Raw genomic sequence first — 23410 nt, forward strand, 5'->3', positions numbered from 1 at the left:
ATAAAATAAAATCAATAAAATACGTCGTCAAGAAAAGCAATGTTGCTCCGTAATGTGACTGGCTATCTAAAATATTCCACGCGTAACTTCTTTACGAGGGTAAGGCGAAGAGAGTATGTTAATACAATAGAGAATAAAATTGGCACAATATACGGAGTAAAAATTATTTCCTGGCAGTGGTTAAGAATGGACAAAAATCGCACTGTCGAGTGTTGCACATTAGAATAAAATAAGAGTCTGGATTCGTTTGATTTTTTTATGAACGTAGTGTTTGTTTTACCTATTTGGCTCGATTCAAGTTAATCTCTAAAAGAAATCCTTCTATATATATATATATATATATATATATATATATATATATATATATATATATATATATATATATATATTTGTAATAGTATTGATAAAAATAATTTTTTTAATTTCTAAAAAGTTAATTTTTTTCATATGTATCTTCCACCTTAAAATAACGATTTCTTCTACAGAAGAAATTTTTATTTCTAAATTTTTAGTCCCATTCTACAATAAGTGTTTTAAACTCTAAACTTTATGCTTTAGAGAAATTATATCAGTTCTAAGCCCCATGTTCTTGCTAAGCTTTAAAAGATGGGATTTAGCTTAAGGCTTAGGGATTAGGGCTCAGGGCAGTGAAAAAGCTTTAGATAGGAAATACATCACAATTTAGAGCTTAAAGAATAAGGCTTAAAATACCTATTGTAAAATGGGACTTAAGAGTTTCTTTACTTGATAATCCTTAGATCCGCTATTTTAGACCATTCAGTAAGAAGTCCGAGGTATCCAGACTCTTACTAGGACTCATTTATTATATATTGCAAAAATGCAGTACGATAACTGTTCCATGGTCTATGCAGGTACGTGCGTTTACATAATAACGCTGCCGCACAAATAGGAGGGCAAAGACCGAAATAAATGCACTCTTCCCTTCTGATTGTACTGTTCCATCATTTTTCGATGTCTAAATTTAGCATCCGCCGTTTTCTCATTGTCCACGAACGTTTCGTTCAACGGCACCGAACTCGCATCAGCATTATAAAACACGCAATATAGCATTATAAAATATGTAAATTTTCTAAATTTCACAAAAATGCAAATGAAATGTTAATATCACTCACTATCGAATAACATGATAACACATTAGCGAAGGTATCTTTGATGAGTCATTCTGTCTTCCATTGAAGAGAGGAACTTCTATTAAATTTATGTATCATAACAGCTACCGTAGAATGGGAAGAAATTGAGAACATTTGAGAAAAAGGATTATCGAATGAACGATGTGATAAGAATGCTAAATAACTTAGATTATATCGGATGACTTTAACTCTCGCGCGCATATTGACGCAAACCAAAGGATATATACGACAATACGTTCGTATCGTTTGTCGTGCCATATCGTAGAGCGTAAAGGTCCTTCAACAATAACAGTAACAATATAGCTATATAAGTTTAGCATATATAGCATTTAATTTATAGTCATATAATTTAATATTCTTAAAACAATGCTATCTACAATAGTTTGCTATAAAATGTAAGATGGACCAATCAGGATAAAGTATCTATTGTATGCGCAATCTTATGCTGTCTTGATTGGTCGACCGCAAAGCGTAAGAAATGAAAACAATTCAACTTACAATTTACATTACGTCTTGCTACATCAAAAACAGGTTTTTACAATCGCCTCTTACGGACTTACAGTTATATCGTTACGGCCATTGTAAAAGGACCTTAATAAAATGATAACGTTTAAGGCACTCGAATAGCGAGGAGTTACGTAAACCATGAGGTATACGTTGACGCGCGCATCGTTCGCTCAGACTTGCGTCTCGCTGCCCGAATGATGTTTTCGATGCTTTCGATGCTTCTTATAATTTCTGTGTGGTATCTGCGGATTTGTGATGGCGTGCTGATGCAGCAAAGGATGCTGCTGCGGCGGCGTCAGATGAGTCAGATGATGAATCTGATGCGGCACGGGACTGGCGGCAGTTCCAGCGCTGTAACAATGCATAACCGGCACTGGATGGCACTTGCGCGGCGGTTGTTTACAGTGCGATATCCTGCGGCACATACTCGCCGCCTCGGGCCACCAGATCCACGCGGCAGTCATGACGCCGGCACTGAGAGTCACCACTAATCGCAGCACGAAAACCTGCAGCAAAGGCCGGGAGGGTACGCGTGGCGTCGTCGACGGTTCTGGCGCTCGCAGCCACGTCTCCCTTCCCCACCATTCGTAAAAACTCGTGCTGGCCAGGCAGATCATCAGGACGGCGTAGAGCCAGACGAATATGCCGACACGCGTCAATAGCTGCTTCTGACGCCGGTGGATCTCCGCCGGGGACGATTTGCCGGACATCTCGCGCTGGTGCGTACGCATCAACGGGTTCGCGTGAGACGCCGCTAACGCGGTTAGAGCCGCCGCTGCCGACGATGAAGAGGACGATGACGACGTTGATGTTGTGGTGGGCGTCACTGCTGGACGTCGCGGTAACATCAACGACGCCAGACCGACCAACAGAAACATCGTGCCGAACATTAAGTAGACGAATTGAGGCGCCAATACTAACATGAGCAGAGAATGCGTGTTCTGCTGACCGACGAAGCAACTAGCTGCAACAGAAAAAAATAGTACAGTACGGAGAAAGTTTTGAAACATTTATGCATTTATATATAGATACGTAAGTATGTAGTTAAAAAGGAAAATATAAAGAAAAGTATGATCGCGTGGAAGAGAATGTTATTCGGCTTCTGATGTCTCTTTAGTATCGAAATGCAGGATGTAAAATCCGAGAGATCTAATTTAAGGGAATCCGACTAAAAACCCTTGTGCGAAGATCCAAGCCTTAAAGCCCCGGCTGGCTATTGGCCCTATCAGTGGACAGTGACAAGTTGCGGGGCAAGTTTGAAGGTATTTGCATTGAATGTCGCCTCTCCTGCTAGAGAGACAGAGAAAGGACCTCGACTAACCGGGTTTGTTCCCTTACGCGCGCGCGCATGCGGATGGCTTTGTAACTTCTCGAAATGCCACCAGCAAATTGTCTCGATTGCATATACGAGGATATGTAAATTCTGCAAGGCAAGTACCGCGAACCTCAGACGTTTACGGATATTGCATGTTGCTGCGTGTTGTCGCTGCAAGAAAACGTTTAAAAGTCCGAATAACATTGTATCTCGTAAAAACACAATTTACGATACAATTCGCAATATGAATGTCCGGATAACAAGGCGCTATATATCGGAGAACGCGTGTGAAAGGATTTCGTTCTTGCTCCTCTCTGATACGTTGCGAGAATTTTTAGCCGACAAGAGAGAGAAAGAATGCGGTAGATCCAACGTGCTGTCGGCGGAAGGCATCGCTGACATTCCTTTCGCGATCCACGAATCAACCTAATCGACCCAATTTTATTTTCTTCCCTCACATTGTCTGTAACTGAAAAATACCGCGGTGATGAACATCGTGCACGTGCGTGCGTGTATAAATATACTATAATTCAGAGCGGAGAGCAATTGTAGATAATTTCAGCAACGATGAGATAAGTCCAATAAGCCAGAAATAACATGTTCTTTAAAACTGATAATTAACATTATAATATACTGTACAGTATTTACTCACATCTACCATTTATTCAATTCGGGAATAAGTATAGTGGTTGTAAAAGTAACCGAAGGTTATACCGCCGTTGCCGCGGGCCCGGTCGTTTAATTCAAAGATGCTAATCTCGGCTGGTTGCCTTCGAGCATAATTTATCGGGAACATAAACACGAGAGAGCGGCGGGTATTAGCATAAGGTAGTCTCAGCTGGATTGCACGAATTAAGATAGACGGAGAGGAGGAGACAAGAACAGATAGATGTAGATATATAGATAGACGAATAGAGATAGCCGGGCGGATGGGGATAAAAAAGAAAACAATTACCGGAGACTGGAAAGAGGAAGAGATCCATCGCGAATCAAGCAAGTTCCGCGGATCCAACTACGCCAATGGAGCAACCTCATAAAACAAACGGTATAACGAGGCGTGGTCGTAAAGCCCTCCGGGCACTCTTTTTAGAGGCTGACCAACGCGAGTTCTAAGATTGCGCGCGCGCTATTAGCTTGGACAAATGCTGGGTCTCAAGCGAGCTTAAAAATCCAAGAATTCAATCGAAGAATTAATATTCGTGAGCAAAGTCGAAGGGCATCGGAAACGTAGACGCAACGTAAAAAGGGTAAAAAAAAAAGAAGAAGAATGTAGCAGACCCAGGATTTGATAGAACCCTCTTTCTGTCTCCCCATAGTCAAAGGATCTGATGGGATAACCTACCGGTCAACTCGTCAGCGTCGACGTCCCTCGTGACCAGGACGGCGATAGTATGCGCGGCTGGCAGACCCCAAGCCGCAACCGCGGCGATGGTTGAGAATCCCTGTTGCGGTCCGAAACCATCCTCCTTGCAGTTGCTGGCCGTCCTCGTCCATTTTCTGGCCATTATGCACCACCACGCGCATATCACGACCCACCTGCGATCGCAAATCGTATCGAATAACAGGGAGAAACTCTTAAGTTATTCGCAGCAGCGACTCGTTCGATTGTACTATAGTTTTGGAAGCGAAAGTTTAAGCGACGTCAGGACGAATTTCAAGAGGGACATAATAATTGAAATATAGCAAGAGATAAAGAAGTCTAACACGTGGTGACGTCGTCCGAATTCTTTCTCTTGACCGTGCCTCCAAAGATAGACTACGAGTCGGTTATACGGCCCTGCGGGAGCTTACAACTCGAATAAAAGAAGGAAGGAGGCGCGTAGAAAGGAACGAAGGTGACTACACGCGGTAAGAACGTGCACGAGAGTGAGATGGAGTGACACGACGAGGCGGCCGAGAGTGTTTGCGCCTCGTTTGACCTGTTCGCTGCTTTTCGATCTTGTCGAAGACTCGCGTGATTAATTAGTCGGCTTTTCACTGCAACTCGCTTTCTCGACAGACTGGTTGCTGGCTGGGGGGGGGAGGGGGGACGGATTATAGTCGGCAGGGAGCTATTGCGGTGTGCAGTTGCACGTGCGTGTGCAACGACGCATGCTGGTGCGAAGACGCGTTCTGTCTCTCACGCGACCAACACACAAAATATACACAGCAGCGCGCGCACACGTACACACACGCTTTTGGACCATTGTTCGTTCAGGTTTCGAGATGAAACGGTTCTCAGCGTGTCGACCGATTCGTCGCTCCTTCCAAATAATTTGTACTATAAATTTGTATTTACGCATTCATTGCGAAGTTAAATAAGATAGACGGTATCTAGAAGTCGACACGAACAATTAATATAACACTATAAATTTTTATATAAAAAGATAAGTACATAATATATATAAGTTTAATATTGTTTTTGAAATAGTAATTATTAATAGTTAAAATATTATTCTAATAATAAAATACAAATTTATCATCATTTGTAACACATGAATTGACTTTACTCTTTGGATTTCATAGTGAACTTCTGAAAACCAGTTTTACAAGGTAGCCAACTTCTCTTCGAATGTTTGCCGACACCAGTATTTACCGAGTGGACGACGGTAGCCGTGTCTCTTGGCGCGGATCTACACGATCTACGGATCTACCGACATGTGGTTCTCGCACGTTCATCGTGATGCATCTGAGAACGTAATAGAAAAGTGACGAATACCCGCATTTCCTATAGACATATTTTTTAAATACCGCTTTGGAAGATGTCATTGTTTCCTCTCTTGCAAAAAACAAAAAAGGTACTTTGGGAGCGTTGAGTTTGATGTCTCTATTAAGAGATTCCTTGTTGGGCCGAACAACAAAGAAGCTTGAAATTATGAACGTAGAGGAGGGGGATTAATGCAATCGAGCGAGATTCGGCCGGTTCGCTAATTCCTCCTCTACTTCTCGCGCTGTCCCTCTGGAAAAGCAAAAACTTGCTCGACGAATTCCGGTCGTGCGATGTGATGAATGGAGTGACGCGGTGCACACGCGTGACGCACGATGCGCGATTGACTTTTTGCGTTCGTGGAACGCCGATAAGAAAAAAGGGGAGGGAAGAAAAACTCTAAAAGGACGCGTTAACACCTCGTGGGATGTTGCCGATGGCTTTGCGAATTGAGAAGAACACCGGATTGAAGGAAAGTTGAGAGGTTTGACGAGAATCACGGGAGCAAAAGGGAAAAAAGGGAGGGGGAGAAAAAGGATGCATATACAAGAAAGAGGTGAGTGAAGCTGCCCAACGTTTTCTCACTTAGTAAAATCGTTCGCGGCACGGGCACGACATGATTTAAATGCGATTGCGAGGAGCTTAATCTCGTCGAAGTATGCGTAATACGACCGATTAGTCTCGTGACGGCACGGGATTTCTCTCCCTTCTCTCTCGTAACCACTGGTACAGTTGGGTGGTCGGTGGTCGGAGTACTCGCAGTTTCCGTGCAACTCGAACTCCGACTCCGGAGGGAGGAGGGAAAAAGGAGAAAGAGAGAGACTACCTAACGACTCGCTAACTAACAAAACAAACAAGAGGTAGCTAGTGCCCCTCTCATCTCATCTCGCTGATTATATACCCCGCGGGCCCCCTATACACGACGTTACCTCCTCCTCGCGTTCCTCCTCCCGTTCAAACTACACTTTGCCTCGTCTCCGTCTCTCTCTCTGTCTCTCATTCTCTGTCTTCATGCTTCGTAACGAATTTGGAAAAGCTAAGGAGTCACTACAGTTGTGGATGCAACCACTCTCATGGTAAAGAAACTACTTATGCACGCGAGCCTATTTTTACCAAGCGATCCTCGTGTAATCGGCAGGATTGAGAAACTCGCGTGAGCGACCACGAAAAAATCCCGGATCTTTCTCGTTGGTGATAACGAACTCGCCGTTCTCTAGCTTATTGCGTGAACGTACGACGCAGGAGCGCAAACAAGTTTGACTAGTCGTTAAGATTACGAGGCCCTTCAGCCACGTACCACGCGCTTTTCGAAACGTGTCTGCGAAAGAAAGAGATCACGAATTCTTCGGTTCAAGCGGAGATCTCGCGATTGGTTTTACTACAATATATAGACACACCGATATACTTGTACGTGAGTGACGAGACGGACGATCTTCCGTCTTCCTCGGAAGACCAGACGGAGAGCAGGATGCTTCGGATAATGCCGGCGGCTTGTTATCGGGGTCCCGACGGCCCTGACGGGGCCTCGGTTCCCTGTTCTCCGCTGGCGCGCAATCGACGGTGGAGCTCTTATCTTGGATAAATTATCGAGAAATTCTCGGATCCGGGTCCTTAAGCTTAAGGCCCCGGCTGGGCACCGCGAGAGAGATGATGGATCAGCTCTTTCCTCGAGCCCCTTTTTTCAACTTATCCTTTTTCCCTCGTTCCTGAGACGGCCGTCAAACTCTTCGGAAGAAGGAGGGTGGGAGGAAGGACTGAAGGAAGGAGAGAAAAAGAGAGAAACGGAAACACGAAACTGCCGGACTACCTACCACCATGGGGCCCCGTGTACAATCCTCTCTGTCAATGGCGTAGCATCACCGATTATCGATTCGTTTCTCTGGACATGAGAGGATCTAACAAGAGCTGCGAGTCGTGCTTTATATTTAAAGTAGAGCGTTAACCGGTCTACGAATGTTTTAATCTACTAATACCGGGTTGCTGTAAAAAAATAGCAGTTTACATACAATTCCAAATTCTCACACAAATGTGTACGCGCATGTGTCTGTAGTTCCTGGTTTTAATATACTGAAGTCTAAAGGAAAATGGATATAGGCGGAGAACGAGAAGATTCATCAGTTGCTAATTTGCACAGATAATCAAAACGACTTTAGACCAAGAGCAAATACGGAAAACGTTCAAGGACTCGACGAGTTGCAATTTTTTTTATTTGGGTAGAAATCTCATCTTTACAGTCGGATCTTTCCGTGTAAACTTTCCATACGTTTAGAAAAGATTTAGAGAAGGGGAGGAGAGTGGTAAAAAGCGAGACAGGACAATGTGTGTGTGTGTGTGTGTGTGTGCACGGCGAGGGCTGCGAGGGCTGCGAGGGCCCTATGGGTCCATGGTGCATGACTTCGTGTCCGCAGGGCGCGATGTTTATCGGCTCTTTCGATGTAAATTATGGCCATACGCTACACAGTTCGCTACACCGCGGTGCGCAAAAGTACCTGGGACCCGAAGTCCAGGGCCGGATCCTCGCAATTGGCTTTAACCGAAGACGGCGTATCGAATTCCTAACCTTCTGGATGTAAAAGATGCGAATTGAGAAATGTATGTGAATATCTCGAAGCGGGAATAAACACGGAAGTACGTAGATTCGAGATCGAAAGAAACGATCAACGAGATGAAGAAAAATGCGAAATTCAATTTCGAGTTCATGGGCTTTTATCTGGATTCACGTTTAAATTATTCGCAAATCCGAAGATCTATAGCGTGAGGCCATCGAATTCGCGAAACTCATTTGCAAAGTCGCAACCGCAAATTGCGCCCATGCATTGTGAATCATCTTGTTCTTTACTTGGTCCGAAGCGCCGTGTTCGTCTCCCTTCTCTTTGCCTCTCTCTCTCGTTCTGCTTTTCTCGCCCTTTCTCCCTCCTTCACGAAGCAGCTTGCTTTCTCTAAGATGGAATGCCATTGACTCCATGCATATCTGGCAACAAGGTTCCTCTCGACCCACCTTATATACCGGGTGATCTCCCTTTAGTCAGGGATCAAAAGATTTGTAGATTTAAAGATGTAAAGATTGAAAAAGGTTCTAAGGTTTTAAGACTTGTGAGAATGAGGGTTTGAAAATATCAAAAATATCAAAGACCTAGGTGTCAAGAAGCTTTTAGGTTCTTGGATCAAGTTTGAAAGGCTAAGAGTTCAATAGTGACAAGAATCCAGAAGCATAATCCTCTATAAATCTTTTTTTGCAATACGAACACTTGAGAAATCATAATTTTTCTTTTCCGTAAATTTCTGTAATTTGTGATAGAAGAAACTCGCGTTCCTATCGCGTGTTAAGAGGATACTTATAAAATACATTCCGAGATTACTTCGTCGGCGTAAATCCGATAGGCCATAAAGCAATTTTACATCAAGCGGTAGTGGTATCATCGAACACGCGGACGGGCAATTTTTTGCTTATGCCACCCGTTAGACGCGTTAAGATGAGCCTCTCAGCATAAACGGGATGGGATGGGATGGGACGAGATGGGAGTCAGAGGCTCGTTAGCGGCACGAGGGGAGTCAACACTGTTGCCAGATTGTTATCCCTACCTCCGACGATGCAGTCTCGCTACAGCGAGGCGAGCGCAACAAGGCGCTCTGCAACAACCGACAACTTCGAACATCATGCGAGTATCCTTCGGTTCTCGCATCCCATATGTGATTAAAGTCAAACAATAAAGTAATGGAAAGACCCCTTGAAATTTCTCACAGCCGTCTGAGGTCAAAGACGAAACAAAGAAGTATTTTGTATTGTTTATACATGTGTCCAATAAAGTTAAGAGACTGTAGAGTAATCTGAACGATAATCCACAGTCTATGATCGTTTGTAATATTAAAAGGACAAAAACTTACCAGACAATCGCAGCATTTCCGAAATAATAGAGTAGCAGAAACACGACAGCGCAGTAAGGATTAGCTAGACCATCTTGCGTTAGGTACTGTTGTTGTTGCTGCTGGGCTAAGGCTACTTGATCCTGTGGATGCAGCGGAATCGCGGATGTACAGGCGACGTTCACACGACCAGCCGCTAATCGAATCACGTAACCGATCGCGACTGCCGCATGGCAAATTGTCAAGAAGATTATTGCACGTTCTGTGAACAAACGATTGTTTTTATTACTTAAGATAATCCAAGTCCTCGAAAGCATAGATAAGTTTGGCAAAATTACTACATAACACTCAAGAAACCGATCGAGTAACAATACTCGAAGGTCCTGAGAATCTAGAAAATCATCAAAAACAAAAATTTGTGATCAAAGGAGAGAGTAACGTACGAGTATTCTTGTTATTTCACTTGTAAGAACGTTTCTATCTCGCAAAGAGATTCTCACCTGCGGTAGTGGTTAATACCGGTTGTTTGCGCGGCTTCAGAAGAATCAGAATAGCGACTGCGACGGAGGCGAGGCATGCTGTGGTGAATACAGTCACCCAGGCCTCTGTGAGTTTCTTGTCCTTTTTGGACCATAGAATATCAGCGTCGCAAGCGGCGGCACATCTTCCGGAACGATTCAGGAAGATATATAACCCGGACTTGGCGTACCAGGAACAGCCCCAAGGTCCGTTGCTGCCGCCCACCGTCTGAAAACGGCGAATTCGAGTTTGAAAACAAAAACGCGATATTTCAAAGAGAGAAGCTTCTCCAAATATTTTTTTAAATTTTCTTATAGATCTAACCAGAAGTAAAAATACAAGCCAGAAATAGCTTATATTTTTACAATTTTGAATTTTATTTTGATTCTGTCGAACTTTGTAATTAAGTAGTTTTGAGTTAAAATTTATTGCTTCACACACACATGAAAAAATCTAACATATTTTTTAGTAAATTTTATAAAAATTAAAAATATAACAACTACCTATATATAGTCAACACTTCAGTTATACAAAATGTCCTATAAATATCATTTAAATCATTTGATTAAACTATTTTAAACTATATGTACTTGAATAGGATTAACTGGCCCAGGTTCACCAGGTCCCTCCATGCACATGTGATGGTGATTGTTTTCTGGTGGAAATTTGGAACAATTCAATGCAGCTGGCCAAGGAAAACCAAATCCTTGAAGAACTGGATAGCATCGAGCTCTTACTTGCTCGCATAGACCTCTACAGGGTCCAATGGGTGAAGTGACTTTGTCAGTGCACATTGGTGCATACACCGAGCACAGAAATAGATGTAATTGTGCACTGCAATAAGTTAGAAACATCATATTAGCTTTTTTATCGCGTGATAAACAACAAGGAAATAAAAGTCTGTTATCTAACAGTATTATACGTAATCGCAATTTATAGTAATTTAAAGTGGCAATACTGAAGAAAAATTTTTCTCGCCGAATGGCTAAGAAGCAAAACACGTGATTATTATAACAGTAAATGGTAAAACAACATACTTTCATTTTTATCTTCGTTGAAAGCGACCGGGTCGAGTAAACACAAACTAAAGTTGGCGCCATACAACATTATTTCCGCAATTTGATATAAAGTCCGTCATAATAAAAAATAATTCAAACAATCGTGACATTGTTTTTGCACACGTAAAGATTCGTTATCTACCGATTTTGGATCTATTTGTCATGAAGCAAAGTAGTAATGTGACAATTACGACGTACAGCGTATATGAGAAAAGCACACTATTTACCTGCATCCGTACTGAATGAGTGGACTGAACGTCTGCAGGGTAAAATCAGCGTCGCCCTGGATTTCGTGGCCAACCAGATTCGGCATAGCGGTGACATTGTAGCCGAGACCGCGGCACATTTCGATTCTGATTGGCTCGCAGGCACCATGAGCGCACCATATCGTACGCACCAACATCAAAACTAACAAAATCCAATACATATTTTCCGCATGAAAAACTTTTACAAAATCCCTATCGCTCTATCTTCGTAATTTGTACTGTATATTCCGGCAGGTCGATCGATCAGTCGATGTATCATCGAGATATCGATCGCGCATTATGCGGGACTTCAACTCGAAACTCTAAAAAAAAAAAGATATAGAAGATAAAACATAGAAACAAATATGAATGTATGTGCATATAAAATATGATTTCAAGTTCTATTGAATCGATTAATTTGATTTTAATTGTGAATCCAAATCAACGAAAGAATATATAACAAAATGTACAAAAATACAATAACGCATTGAAAAAAAGTCTCAATACTAATTGAAAATTCAAAATTCGATTAAGAGTTATGTGAAGACGTGCCTCTCTTAAATGAAAGATCTAACTTTGTCCTTCATTAAACCGGAACTTCTCTTCCTTCTCTTAATTACAGTCCCGTCGCGGCTTCATTTAACGAGCTGTCAAATCCGATCTCGACTCGGCGAGTGTTTTAATTAACTCGCTTGTACATTAAACGAGATTAATTTAATTGGCTTCTTCGTGACCAGTGCGGCCGCTTGCTCTCAGCTTAATCGAGGTACAACAACCGGGAGACAGATCGATGCGATAACTTGATTTCACTTACGCGTTCATATAACACAAGGTACACTTAATGCAACGTCGATTACTTTGGAGAGTTATTAATCTAGCAAATAACTCCACTAAACAATGAACTTCGTTTTAATCAATCCGAATTTGCGGAGAGGGAACAGTTCTTCTCGATCTCTTCACATCCGTTTTATTTTAACACGGCTTTTTTCTCTTCCAACGTCTTAGTTTTCTTCCAACGTTCAAACTTCAGTTTCTACGGAGAAGCTCACGAAAACACAGTCACATTTCTCACAGGTTCCGCGCGAACGAGAGGTGCCGTTTGCGAAGAATTCACGCGCGAACGCACGCACGCGCAGGCACGCACGCACGTACGTACGCACGCATGCACGCACCGGTGTGATTGAAATAACGCAATTAACCTCAATATATCCGATGGGCACGTGGCACGCGCGTTCGCGTTCAAAATGAGCGCGGGAGCACAAGCTCCGGGATCTCCGCCGTGCGGAGAGCAGCGGATACGCGATCACAAAGACGACCGCATAATCACTCGCGCGGTTTTACATGCGAACGTCGCGTGCTCGCCACTGTATTGTCCAGTCACGACAGGCGGTCAGGTGTACCATAACAATCGCACCGTGCAAAAACATCGCGAGTGAAAGTAAATAGTCGGATCGAGCTGAACGCGCAACCTCCTCCGTCGCCTAAGGTTTCCGTTCGACTGTGGACTGAACCGTGAACGCCTGATCGCGCCCTAGCGCGACGTCTGTTTATTCCCCCCTCTTCTTGCTCGCTTCGTCTGGAGCGTTCAGGCTTCTCCCTCCCCGGCAGAATTTCCGTCTTGTGCTCTTTTGCGCGCGCGTGTGCGGCGCGGTATGCATGTGTGGTGTGTGTGTGTATTCCCTTGCGCGCAGTAATCGAGGCGATCAGCTCCATCGACTCCGACTCTCGCGCTCGTCGGATCCGTTTTTAAATAGCGAATCTATAATTAATTTACGGCTGTGGAGAGCTATGCGCTTACAGAAAACGTAAACGCAAACGGACATATGCATTACAAACAACGGGGAGATTGTTATTCCTCAAAATAAACCACCACCGGTGAGATAATGTTGATTCAGCGTAACTAAATACATATTAGACGCGCAGGATGCCTAACAGGCTTGGCGTTTGACATTTCCGTATGAAAAGTAAGTTTTTCTGGCAGTTCTTCCTTACATACGCGGGACCCAACGGTGAAATTAGAAGAAGGGGGGAACAGCAGCAGCAGCAGCAGCAGCAGTCACGTTCTCATTATCATATCCCGATGTTTGGCAGCAGTTAAGGCTGGCTTTATGGGCTGTATTTTCTTGGTATAATTGGGCCCACAACCCAGGCCCCTCTCTCATTCTCCTTCCCTATTTCGCTCTCCCTCTCATTGCTTCCTCGCGATTCCTCCTCGCTTGTCTGGCGCACCCTGGCATTTATTATAGGGTATCCTCCTTTCTCTCGTTTCTCGCTTGAGCAGGGTGAAAAATTTATTAGCGCGGGCTTATGTAAACAATAGCGTCGCCACAACGCAGGTCTCTCTCTCTCTCTCTCTCTCTCTCTCTCTCTCTCTCTCCCTCTCTCTCTCTCTCTCTCTGTTTGTTAGTCTGTTTGTCTCTGTTTCTGACTCTAACTCTAATTCTGATTCTGTCTCTGTCTCTCCTTTCTTTATAAAGAATTTATGCGATCGATTAAAATTGAAAGCTTGTATTTACTTGAGGCTGTATTGCGTTCTTTTGACGTGTTATCGCGTGTTCTGCGATGTTGTTAAAAGAGAAGATCTTCGTCTGCGTTATCGAAGATAGAATTTGTATCTTGTGTCGCGCGGTCAAGTGAAATCATCTTACTTCGCTTCAGTTTTTGTTCTCGCACTTTTTTGAGCCGATAAAATTCTTCTCGTTCGTACTCGTCGAGCTCGGTAGCTACGTACGCGAGAGTCCGTTCTAATCGAGGTATGACAATGTGTCGAAGAGCATTCACGCGACGTTTAGTTGTCTTAATCACTTGATCGAGGACCTGGAAATTGTGTTGCAATGACGCCAGTTCCATAAGCAGCTCGATCGCCTTGCCATAATTCTTCTTTAGTTTAGTCACCTGCTGACATGTACACTGAGAAGAAATACTCGAAAATTTACTTGCGAAATGTAAAATTTGTTTCTGAATTTGAATTGAAATAAATTTTTCTGTGAATAAATTTTATATCTCACAAATAAATTTTCAAATATTTTTTTCTCAGTATATGAAACAGTTAATCTCTCTCTTTCTCTCTCTCTCTCTCTCTCTCTCTCTCTCTCTCTCTCTCTCTCTCTCTCTCTCTCTTTCTCTCTCTCTCTCTCAGAGTTTATTTCTGTACTCTGTCTTAAGTTTTTTATAATATTACAACCAAATTCAAGTTACAAGTTGAAAATGTATATTCAATGATTACTGCTAGCGATATACTTAATGATGCTTTGTTAATCACTTGTTGACCGCCTCTGGCCAGACCAGCGAGTTCAAAGGCATCAGAACCGGCATAGAGGGGCTCATAAGTCCGCAATCGAACTCCACCGATGATTTCCTGACGGGATTGAATTTTCGTGCTAGCCGTGTCGACCGTCTGTAATACCAGGTCGTTTATACCACCTGTCACGTAATTAACTTGGGCCAGCGAGAAGACCGCGTTTCTCATGACTTCGCCGAGCTGCGGCTTGGTTTCGAGCAAACGTGATAGAATTGCGCGAAAACGAATCGAAAGACCATCGACCTTCTTCTCGAGTAAATCGCGACCCCTGCGTGCGCAGGTCAAGCGGCATTTTACATTCAATTGCGAGCTGGATGTTGGAAAGACCGCTAATCTGTTCACGACTTCCATGAGGTTCATTCGGGACAGCTGGCGATTTTGTCTTGTCGTTCATCTTTGCGATTTTTATCGATTGTTTCCTAAAATTCTAATTTCAGATTAAAATCCAGTAACTATATTAAGTTACTGGAGGAAAAGACCTTCATAAGCATCGGTGGTTCAGTGGTAGAATGCTCGCCTGCCACGCGGGCGGCCCGGGTTCGATTCCCGGCCGATGCAAGTTTCTCTTTTATTTTTTTAATATATGACATATGTCATATTCTTTTTTTTTCTTTCTTTTCCTTTTGCTCTAATTCTAATGAGGAAATTGTTTATAATATAAACAATTTTCAACAAATTAGTTAACATAAATTTAGAATATTATATACATTAATTAAACGGGAAATATAATAAAAGAACATAAGCTTGTTTAAGAACATAGAACAGAAGCTTATTTAAGGAAATTTCACATTTATTTGTGACGTATTTATGATACGCCAACGCAACCGTTTATATTTTCTTTTAAGATTTGATTATTTGCATCTTACAAAAGAAATATGCTATGTCTGTGTATAAATAATTTAAAAAAATTATTTAAACAATTAAAAACAGTAGTTAAAGGGAACAAAAAGAAACTTTGCATCGGCCGGGAATCGAACCCGGGCCGCCCGCGTGGCAGGCGAGCATTCTACCACTGAACCACCGATGCTGATGTTCAAGGATGTTTATGGTATGGTTGATAACACCATAAATTTTAAACCACAAGATATTCCTAAATATTATTAATATATAATTAAAATTGTAAATTAAAATTAAACTTAAATTAAATTAAATTGTTAATTAAAATTGTAAATTAAAAGAGATATGTATATAAAATATAAAAAGATATTATTTCTTTTAATCACTACTTTTAACAAATAAGCAAAGTTCAATGAATTGTAATTTCTGTAAAAATAATAATAAGTTTATTTAAGTAGAGTTCTATCGTTTAAAATCTATCATCACTTTAGTCCTAAAGTTATAGCTTGTTGAATTTTGTGTATTTTTCATAATAAAATAAAAGTTTATCTGACCCCAATAAAAAATTTTTCATACATAATTATATCAAATTATATAAAATTATATATAATTTTACATTATTATATACAATTATGTATAACTATATGTATAATTACATATATTTGTATGCGTAATTATGTAAAATTATATATAATTTTACATTATTATATACAATTATGTATGAAATTTACCCATATATGTTACTTATATATAATCATGTATAACTTTATACAGAATTTCATATATAATTTTACATAATTACGCATACAAATATATGTAATTATACATATAGTTATACATAATTGTATATAATTATATGTAATTTTATATTATTATATTTATTATTTACATATAGTTATATATAATTTTATATTATTATATATAATTATACATAATTATGTATGGACAAATTTTATATATAATTATGCATGAAAAATTTTTTATCGGGACGTTAAATAGTACTACTTGAAAGTAAAGGAATCTTTTGATTAGCTGTTTAATAGTAAAAATAGTTTAATAGTAAAAATTTTTAAATAATAGTCTTTTTACTTACTCTGTTAAATGGTAAAATTCGAAAATAAAAATACACTTGAGTTATACTCCACGAATTTGTGAACAATTGCAATAAGTACGGTGGTGGCTCGTAGCGGAGATTTTAAAACTAATGTACGTAACACGCGGATCTAATAAGCATGACGGGTATAAAGTGAAGTAAAGGACATTTTAAGTGTAATAAAGACAAAAATAATGGGTCTAATTTTCTGCGATTATACAGGCTGTATTTCGTTTTTATTAACAGTACTATTGAAATAACGTCATTGCAGTGTCGTTTTGAAATTACTTTGCTACTGCTAACGGAGCTATAACGTATTTCGCAATGGCATACTCAGCGAGAAATGACTCGTCGATCGACGAGTCATTTCTCGCTGGATAGCAAGATTGATGATACCATTAGTCTGTTCTTTTTGAACAGACTGCACTGTTGAACTGGTGCAATAAATTAAAATGAGACTAGTGTGTATATTTTTTCTCATTTTAACTTCTTGCATTCTAATTTGCCAATTCAGCAGTGTAACTAAAAGAACAGAGTACATTATAACTAAAGTTTTATCGTGTATAGAATAAGATATGGCTTCTGCATACAGGATGCGAAAATGTCTGTCGCACGACAGAATGATCACTTCTAGATGGGCTCCCAGTAAGCAAAGAACATTAAATTAACATTTAGAAATATTGACTTCATGTACATTGTTTGGACATTTTTTAATAATATTGCATTTATATTTTTCATATGTTATTTTGTGGTATGATTTTTCTGAATGTTGTTTAAATGTTTTAAAGACATTACAAAAAAAATATTTTCTAAATGTTATTTATTTATTTGAGATCAATGCAACGTCTTAAAAATATTCCTGTCAATTAAAACGTTATAGCAACTCTATTTCAACATTATTGAAACTTCCAAATCGCGGTCAAAGTATGTTCATAATAATGTTTGATACAATATTAAACACTATATATTTGACAATATTACAAGTTTTTCAATATTATTGTAGCAACGTTGTATTAATGATTTCTTGCTTACTGGACTCAGTCTCTACATTTTAGTCCTGGTAAAATACCAGGATTATAAAATGGCTGCTCTGCACTTGTCGAAATCGAAACCGGATAATTTGATTGTACTATTTGAAGCAAACGTTTATTACATTTTTATTAGATAGATAACTAATGATATAGCAATAATATTATGTATAATTTTTGTGTATATAAAAATATTTCATATTGATTACTTATAAACAATTAATCCCTTAGCAAAATTTATGCTGCAATTCTAAGCAAATATACAAGTAAATCGTAAAATCGTAAAGTCATAGCTTATGAAAAAAAACAAAAAAAGAATCATAGATATTTACGAGTTATCATATGACATACGGTCCGCATAGAATTGCAGATTTACTTATAAGTTCTTACGAGTCTTACGAGAACAAATTACGAGGTTTACAATTTTGTCTAGAATTGCAGTATTAGTGATTTAAATCCCAATACTGTTCGCCGTAATGTCCTCTCTTGTTGCCCCATTTTATCTAAAACACATCATTTTTTAATTAAAAATAGATTATGTTAAAAAACTAATAATAAAATAATAATAATGTAATCACCTTGCCACTATGGCGATTGTTGTCAAAATCCCTTCGCTCAAATCTTTGTTCCCATTCAATGGGATTTTCACAAACATGACCAAACTCAATTTTGAAAGGAGTCAAATGTTCAGAAAATATGTCTCTGCATTACATCAGGTTAAAGTCGTAAAAATAAAATTTATTACATCCTGAACAAATAAATATTATTATTACTCACTGAAAATACTGTCCTGTTGACAAAATATCGGCAGTCTCTTGCTTTGAAATTTCTGTCTTGTGCGCAGTTTGTAAATCCGAATCTGATTGATTATAAACAATGCAAAACGTAATGAACGATTGTATTATGAGTTGCACAATGTGTTACTTGCCTTTCGAAGTTTTCTCTGTAAGTTTTTCCAATAAACCGGCCGCAATAAAATTTACAATAAGTATTACTGTTACTATTTGTATAAAGAATATTTTAAGATTATATTTCCTACACATTGTTGTAGAATTAGTAACACTTAATAATCTTGAACTTAACTTGCAACGAATGATACAAGCAGTTTTACGGCTACGTACTGAATGTTTACTGGATGAGTGAAATTGTGACTCTTACAACTCACGAGTTTTTTTAGACGCCACGCTCTATTTAGTAGAATAGTGAAAGTACAATATAGCATATCGTCGATGCAGAATTTGCACGATATAATGTTATGATTAATATAAATGTTTAATATTTATTAAGGGCCAGTTTTTCAATAGCAGTTTAAACTTGGATTCAAGTTTAAATTCTATTCTAACAATGCGTTTGTCTTATTTAAACAGAGTTTAAGTTAAAATCTAAGTTTAAACTATCATTGAAAAACCGGTCTTAAAGAACACAAATGCTGCAATAAATGCAATAATTCTATTTTAAATATTACAATCCTATTTTAAGTAACATTTTATTTCTTTTTCTGTATAAAGTAACATTTTTTCTATATAGAGATCTTTTTCTATATAGAGAGTAACATTTTTTTTTCTATATAAATTACTATCAACACAACAAAATACAGAAACTCTTAAACATAAATTAAGCAGCATTTTAGTTTTGTTTATATCTTCAATTATTTATCGAATGACAAGAGATTACTATATTTTGCACACTTCATCAAAGATTGAATTAATTTGACAAATCCAGTATCTTTTGGTTTCTCTAAGCCACGAAGGACACGATTCTTCATCACTGCTACAAATTCTCGATTGCTAAGTTGCCCATCCACTATAAGAAACAAAATTAGAATTAGATATTATTTTAATATTATAAAATACACTTTTCATGTTTATAATATTGCAAAAAAATATGTTGAGAATTTACAAGAAGGCAGAACATTATATTTTACAGTAGCTTATTAATTATAAATTGCACTATGTAACAATCTACTAAGAAAGAACAACTTACTGTTTTCGTCGAAAATCGTGTATACCACTTGGATGATATGATCATTTAGATCGACATGTGCAACAGTTTTCGCTACGTGTTTCAATGTTGCTGTAACAGAAAGATATTGTATACAATACATTATATACATATATATATATATATATATATATATATATATATATATACACAAATATACAAATAAAAAAACATTCAATCGCCTGTTTAATATTTTAACTTCATTATTTTTAATATAAATTCTCTTTTAGTAATTAAATATCAATACCTTGATCGATAGATGCACCAGCTATATGATAGAACGTCAATGCTGTATCCACATCATTAATATTATTGAGGAAATGGAAGAACTTTAGATACTCCTCTTTGCTGATACCTTTTGGATTTTCTTTAAACCTATAAACATTAATATTCAAGTATGCAATAATGTGAAATCTTAGTTTCTCAAATATAATTGACTCTGTATATCCGCACTCACATTTTCTTCACTCTCTTCAGCATCTTGGCCTTCTTCTTAGCTGGATATCCGGCATAAGCCAATAACAATTCCGTGAAATCCACTTCGGTAATATTTCCATACTCGTCCGGATTTCGTCGTTCAAACTACATAAAAAAAAATAATATGGAAATGTGTAATGGAAACGTGGAAATCATTTGTTATACCTCCAAACTTAAGATCTCCCGTTGCAATTGCTGCTGGAAATCCAGGAATTTTTCGATCGTTAATTTCTGATTCATTTGTGGTCCAAAGAAGTATGTCGTTAACGCAGAATTCACTCCCTAAAATTGAAATTTTGAGAATGAGAGATAAGCTTTTAATCATTAAATAAAACATAATGCTTAAAGCATTCCAGTGTATAATTCAAGTTTATGAGCGATTAACATTCGTCGCAAGTTTCATAATCATTGATCTTAACTAAATAGTAACCTTAAACGTATTGCCTGTGGTTGCGTGATCTCGATGTCGAGTACCAATACTAGTTTGTTGTCGTATCAATGTAGCCACTTTTCCAAACTCCTCAGAATCGACATCACCGTCTCCGTTAAAATCGAACATTCTGAAGGCGATCTCGAAGTGACGTCTGGAAGCTACACAAAAACAGATTTAAAGTTAAGATTTAAAGAGAAAATTTGGATTCTTGTGATACTGAGGACGCTTGTACACTGTGCCAGTTTTAGACAATTTTGTAGTTTTAGTCACACATGTTTTCTAACGTGCACAGTTGTGAAATTTAACAAATAATAAACAACTCACTTGACAATACAGTCAGCAGGAAGATGTAATCAGAGAACGTAATGAGGCCTGCACTGCCCAGTTTGTAGAAAATACTATCTTCGTCCAATTCCAATTCTAACTTTGTGTGGATATTCTGCAGCAAGAAAGAAAACATTATTATAGAAGTGAAGAGAGCTCATGACTTTTCTTTTGCTAATCTAATTGATGTACCTTTGGATCGTAACGCCTATACTGGTCCAGCCCAAGACCTGAAAGTAAATTTTATAATTATTATCATTATATATTGTTTTTCTTAAGTATATCTTGCATGATCATATACACAAAGCTGATAATTTAATTGGTATAAAGTTGGAACTTGGAGAACGTTAGTAGATCTGCGCATGCAAAAGAAGGCTATATTTTATCGTAATGTTTCACAGAGCATATTCGCAAAGCAATTGGAAGTATCATATAGAGTGACATTTAATCTGAAGTAAGAAATGAGGAAAGGAGTAGCGTAGGATTACCGTCGGGCTGTTTAACGCCGGGCGTCATCGATCGCAAAAAGTCATCCGGAGTCATAAACACCTCGTGCACATCATTGCTCGTGACCTGGAGAGTCGCGAAGTAACGGAATACTTTGTCCGGTGTTGAGTAATGTCTCATACGATTTTCGTACTCTATTATCTGCAGCATATATACAGTTAATCGACAACTGCAGATGCTGAGAGTGTGCAAAGTATCATAAATGATAAAACAAAAAAACGATATTTTACAAAAATAATAATAATTTAATATAATACAATTATCTCTTTCACTGTAAGTGTTCTTTTTTTTTATTACAAATATAGCTTGCAGAAGATCAGTGTTTATAATAATGCGATTAGATATAAATTTTAACAAGCAGCAGCTTCCTATTTATGTGAGAATCTTTTGTATTATGCAAGATTGCGGAATCACAATTAGCAGAGCGAGGCAGGTGAATCGATTGTCAAAAGGGAAGGTCTTAGGATAGGCGATTTTGTCAGAGTCAACAAGAGAAGGTCATAAAGCCTTAAAAGGTATGCTCCGTGTTGATTTCGACATGTTAAGAGTTATAGAAACCCTACCATTTGGCTGTTGCATGCCAGGTGTAATAGTTCGAAGAAAATCATCAGGTGTCATATAAGTTTCGGTACCCTCTAAGCTAGTTACTTGGACAGTCGCAAAGTAACGAAATATTTTGTCTGGTGTCGAAAATGCTCTGATTCTGTTCTCGTACTCTATTATCTGTAAAAATACTTCAGCCTGCATCGTCCTGCTGTACAGATGCACGTGTTAAAGAGATAAGGTATTAGATTAACAATACTATCTTGTCCAGTCACACAGTAATTATTGTTATACATCATATTTTTCCTATTATTATTGTTATACATCTTTTTTTTCTTTCTTTACTTTACCGCATAATTCTAACGTTAATTTTTATATATTTGACTAGAAGTTGTAAAAGTAAACCTAGATGTGTCTTACCTTTCAATAACATAAATAAAGCTTTTGCAAAATAATATAATAATTAGTGCAATAAATAATGAAACAATTGTGATATTTGTAAAATAATTTTAGAAATTGTTAACATATATATAATGAAAAAATAAGAGACTTGCTTCTTTTATTTTAAAGCTTGTGTAACATTACATCAAGAATATGGACATTTAATAAACCTTTCTGTCACGAAATCCAATCTTCTCTTTCTTGTTTTTTTTCTTCTTCTGTAAATCATGTTCTGTATTTTCCAAGTCTCCATTGTCCTGGTTTTCTTCTAATTCAGCAGCTGGTAATTCAGCAGCTTCCACTTTAGGCATTATTTCAGGATCCTCAATGGGTATTAAGTTTAAATAACTGTAGAAATAGTATAATACATATGTATAATAGTAACTATGATATTCAATCCTCTGATTGCTATTCCAAATATTTAGATTCAACAATATTTAATATTTTTGTTCTTTTCTATGATAATCAATATTACTAACCGTTGCCAGTCAAAGACGTTGATTATCATAAAAAACCCACAAAGTGTATACGGTATGAAATAATAGATGGGACTCTTTTTAGGAGTGTGTCCAAAATTTCGGAAATCACGAGTCTGCTTATATTGAAACTTGTTTCTGCTACATTCTGGAGTGTTTAATGCACCAACTGCAAATGGTCTGCGTTGCAAACACTGACGAAATACATATGCACTTCTGTTCAGCAGCATTGTGACGGCCACACTATAAGGAAAATTGACAGTATATTTAATTATTAATTAAAAAATTTGATAACTTAGTTAATAACATTAAAAATAATCAAACTAATCTAAAGTTGTGTGTATGTACGCGTACACTTCATATTCTTATATATGTTCAATATTTCATATATGAATAGCAATTTGTATAAATATATATATATATATATACATATAAAAATCTTTACCTTATGTACAATTTATTTATAATAATTCATAAAGGAGCATCTCAATATTACTGAACGAAAGACGACACCACTATGATGACCAATGACTGAAATTGACGAGAGGGTTATGTTGCAACTACAAAATGATCCACATCATAGGAGACAAGAGCATAAGACAGA

General features: G+C 38.3%; 4 protein-coding genes and 2 non-coding genes across 9 annotated transcripts; 1 reads left to right on the forward strand and 5 right to left on the reverse strand.

The window, feature by feature from the left end:
- Positions 1 to 1181: 1181 nt before the first annotated feature.
- Positions 1182 to 11664, reverse strand: LOC116844413 (frizzled-4). 2 transcript variants are annotated; one of them, XM_032815908.1, is made up of 7 exons: positions 11328 to 11456; positions 11080 to 11253; positions 10633 to 10876; positions 10024 to 10270; positions 9545 to 9785; positions 4316 to 4509; positions 1182 to 2622 (listed from the first exon to the last, which is right to left on the reverse strand). In XM_032815908.1, exons 3-7 carry the CDS (start codon positions 10834 to 10836, stop codon positions 1829 to 1831), a joined length of 1680 nt encoding a protein of 559 aa, XP_032671799.1. In that variant the 5' UTR covers positions 10837 to 10876; positions 11080 to 11253; positions 11328 to 11456; the 3' UTR covers positions 1182 to 1828. The 2 variants fall into 2 exon arrangements, with proteins under 2 accessions (XP_032671799.1, XP_032671798.1); XM_032815907.1 differs by lacking the exon at positions 11080 to 11253 and having other exon boundaries at positions 11328 to 11664.
- A 2147-nt stretch (positions 11665 to 13811) lies between these two features.
- Positions 13812 to 15002, reverse strand: LOC116844462 (V-type proton ATPase subunit D-like). Its single transcript, XM_032815977.1, has 2 exons — positions 14608 to 15002; positions 13812 to 14240 (listed from the first exon to the last, which is right to left on the reverse strand). Exons 1-2 carry the CDS (start codon positions 14995 to 14997, stop codon positions 13914 to 13916), a joined length of 717 nt encoding a protein of 238 aa, XP_032671868.1. The 5' UTR covers positions 14998 to 15002; the 3' UTR covers positions 13812 to 13913.
- A 131-nt stretch (positions 15003 to 15133) lies between these two features.
- On the forward strand, positions 15134 to 15204 carry Trnag-gcc. The gene has a single exon. It is a non-coding gene; the product is annotated as a tRNA-Gly (tRNA).
- Positions 15205 to 15602: 398 nt separating this feature from the next.
- On the reverse strand, positions 15603 to 15673 carry Trnag-gcc. The gene has a single exon. It is a non-coding gene; the product is annotated as a tRNA-Gly (tRNA).
- A 1807-nt stretch (positions 15674 to 17480) lies between these two features.
- On the reverse strand, positions 17481 to 18655 carry LOC116844445. The gene is made up of 4 exons (XM_032815955.1): positions 18533 to 18655; positions 18382 to 18463; positions 18183 to 18306; positions 17481 to 18107 (listed from the first exon to the last, which is right to left on the reverse strand). The coding sequence occupies exons 1-4, from the start codon at positions 18645 to 18647 to the stop codon at positions 18048 to 18050; spliced, it is 381 nt and encodes a 126-aa protein (XP_032671846.1). The 5' UTR covers positions 18648 to 18655; the 3' UTR covers positions 17481 to 18047.
- LOC116844443 (calcium uptake protein 1 homolog, mitochondrial) lies at positions 18614 to 23394 on the reverse strand. 3 transcript variants are annotated; one of them, XM_032815951.1, is made up of 12 exons: positions 23252 to 23394; positions 22810 to 23049; positions 22501 to 22678; positions 21328 to 21487; positions 21032 to 21069; positions 20840 to 20954; positions 20513 to 20673; positions 20248 to 20364; positions 20063 to 20187; positions 19853 to 19980; positions 19588 to 19677; positions 18614 to 19407 (listed from the first exon to the last, which is right to left on the reverse strand). In XM_032815951.1, the coding sequence occupies exons 2-12, from the start codon at positions 23034 to 23036 to the stop codon at positions 19253 to 19255; spliced, it is 1494 nt and encodes a 497-aa protein (XP_032671842.1). In that variant the 5' UTR covers positions 23037 to 23049; positions 23252 to 23394; the 3' UTR covers positions 18614 to 19252. The 3 variants fall into 3 exon arrangements, with proteins under 3 accessions (XP_032671842.1, XP_032671843.1, XP_032671844.1); XM_032815952.1 differs by lacking the exon at positions 21328 to 21487 and adding an exon at positions 21910 to 22069; XM_032815953.1 differs by lacking the exons at positions 21328 to 21487; positions 23252 to 23394 and adding an exon at positions 21910 to 22100 and having other exon boundaries at positions 22810 to 22960.
- Between the last annotated feature and the right edge of the window lie 16 nt (positions 23395 to 23410).

This window comes from Odontomachus brunneus, unplaced genomic scaffold (genome assembly GCF_010583005.1).
Source record: "Odontomachus brunneus isolate Ranch 3 - 2012 unplaced genomic scaffold, Obru_v1 Obru_scaffold_041, whole genome shotgun sequence".
Taxonomy (NCBI): Eukaryota; Metazoa; Arthropoda; class Insecta; order Hymenoptera; family Formicidae; genus Odontomachus; species Odontomachus brunneus.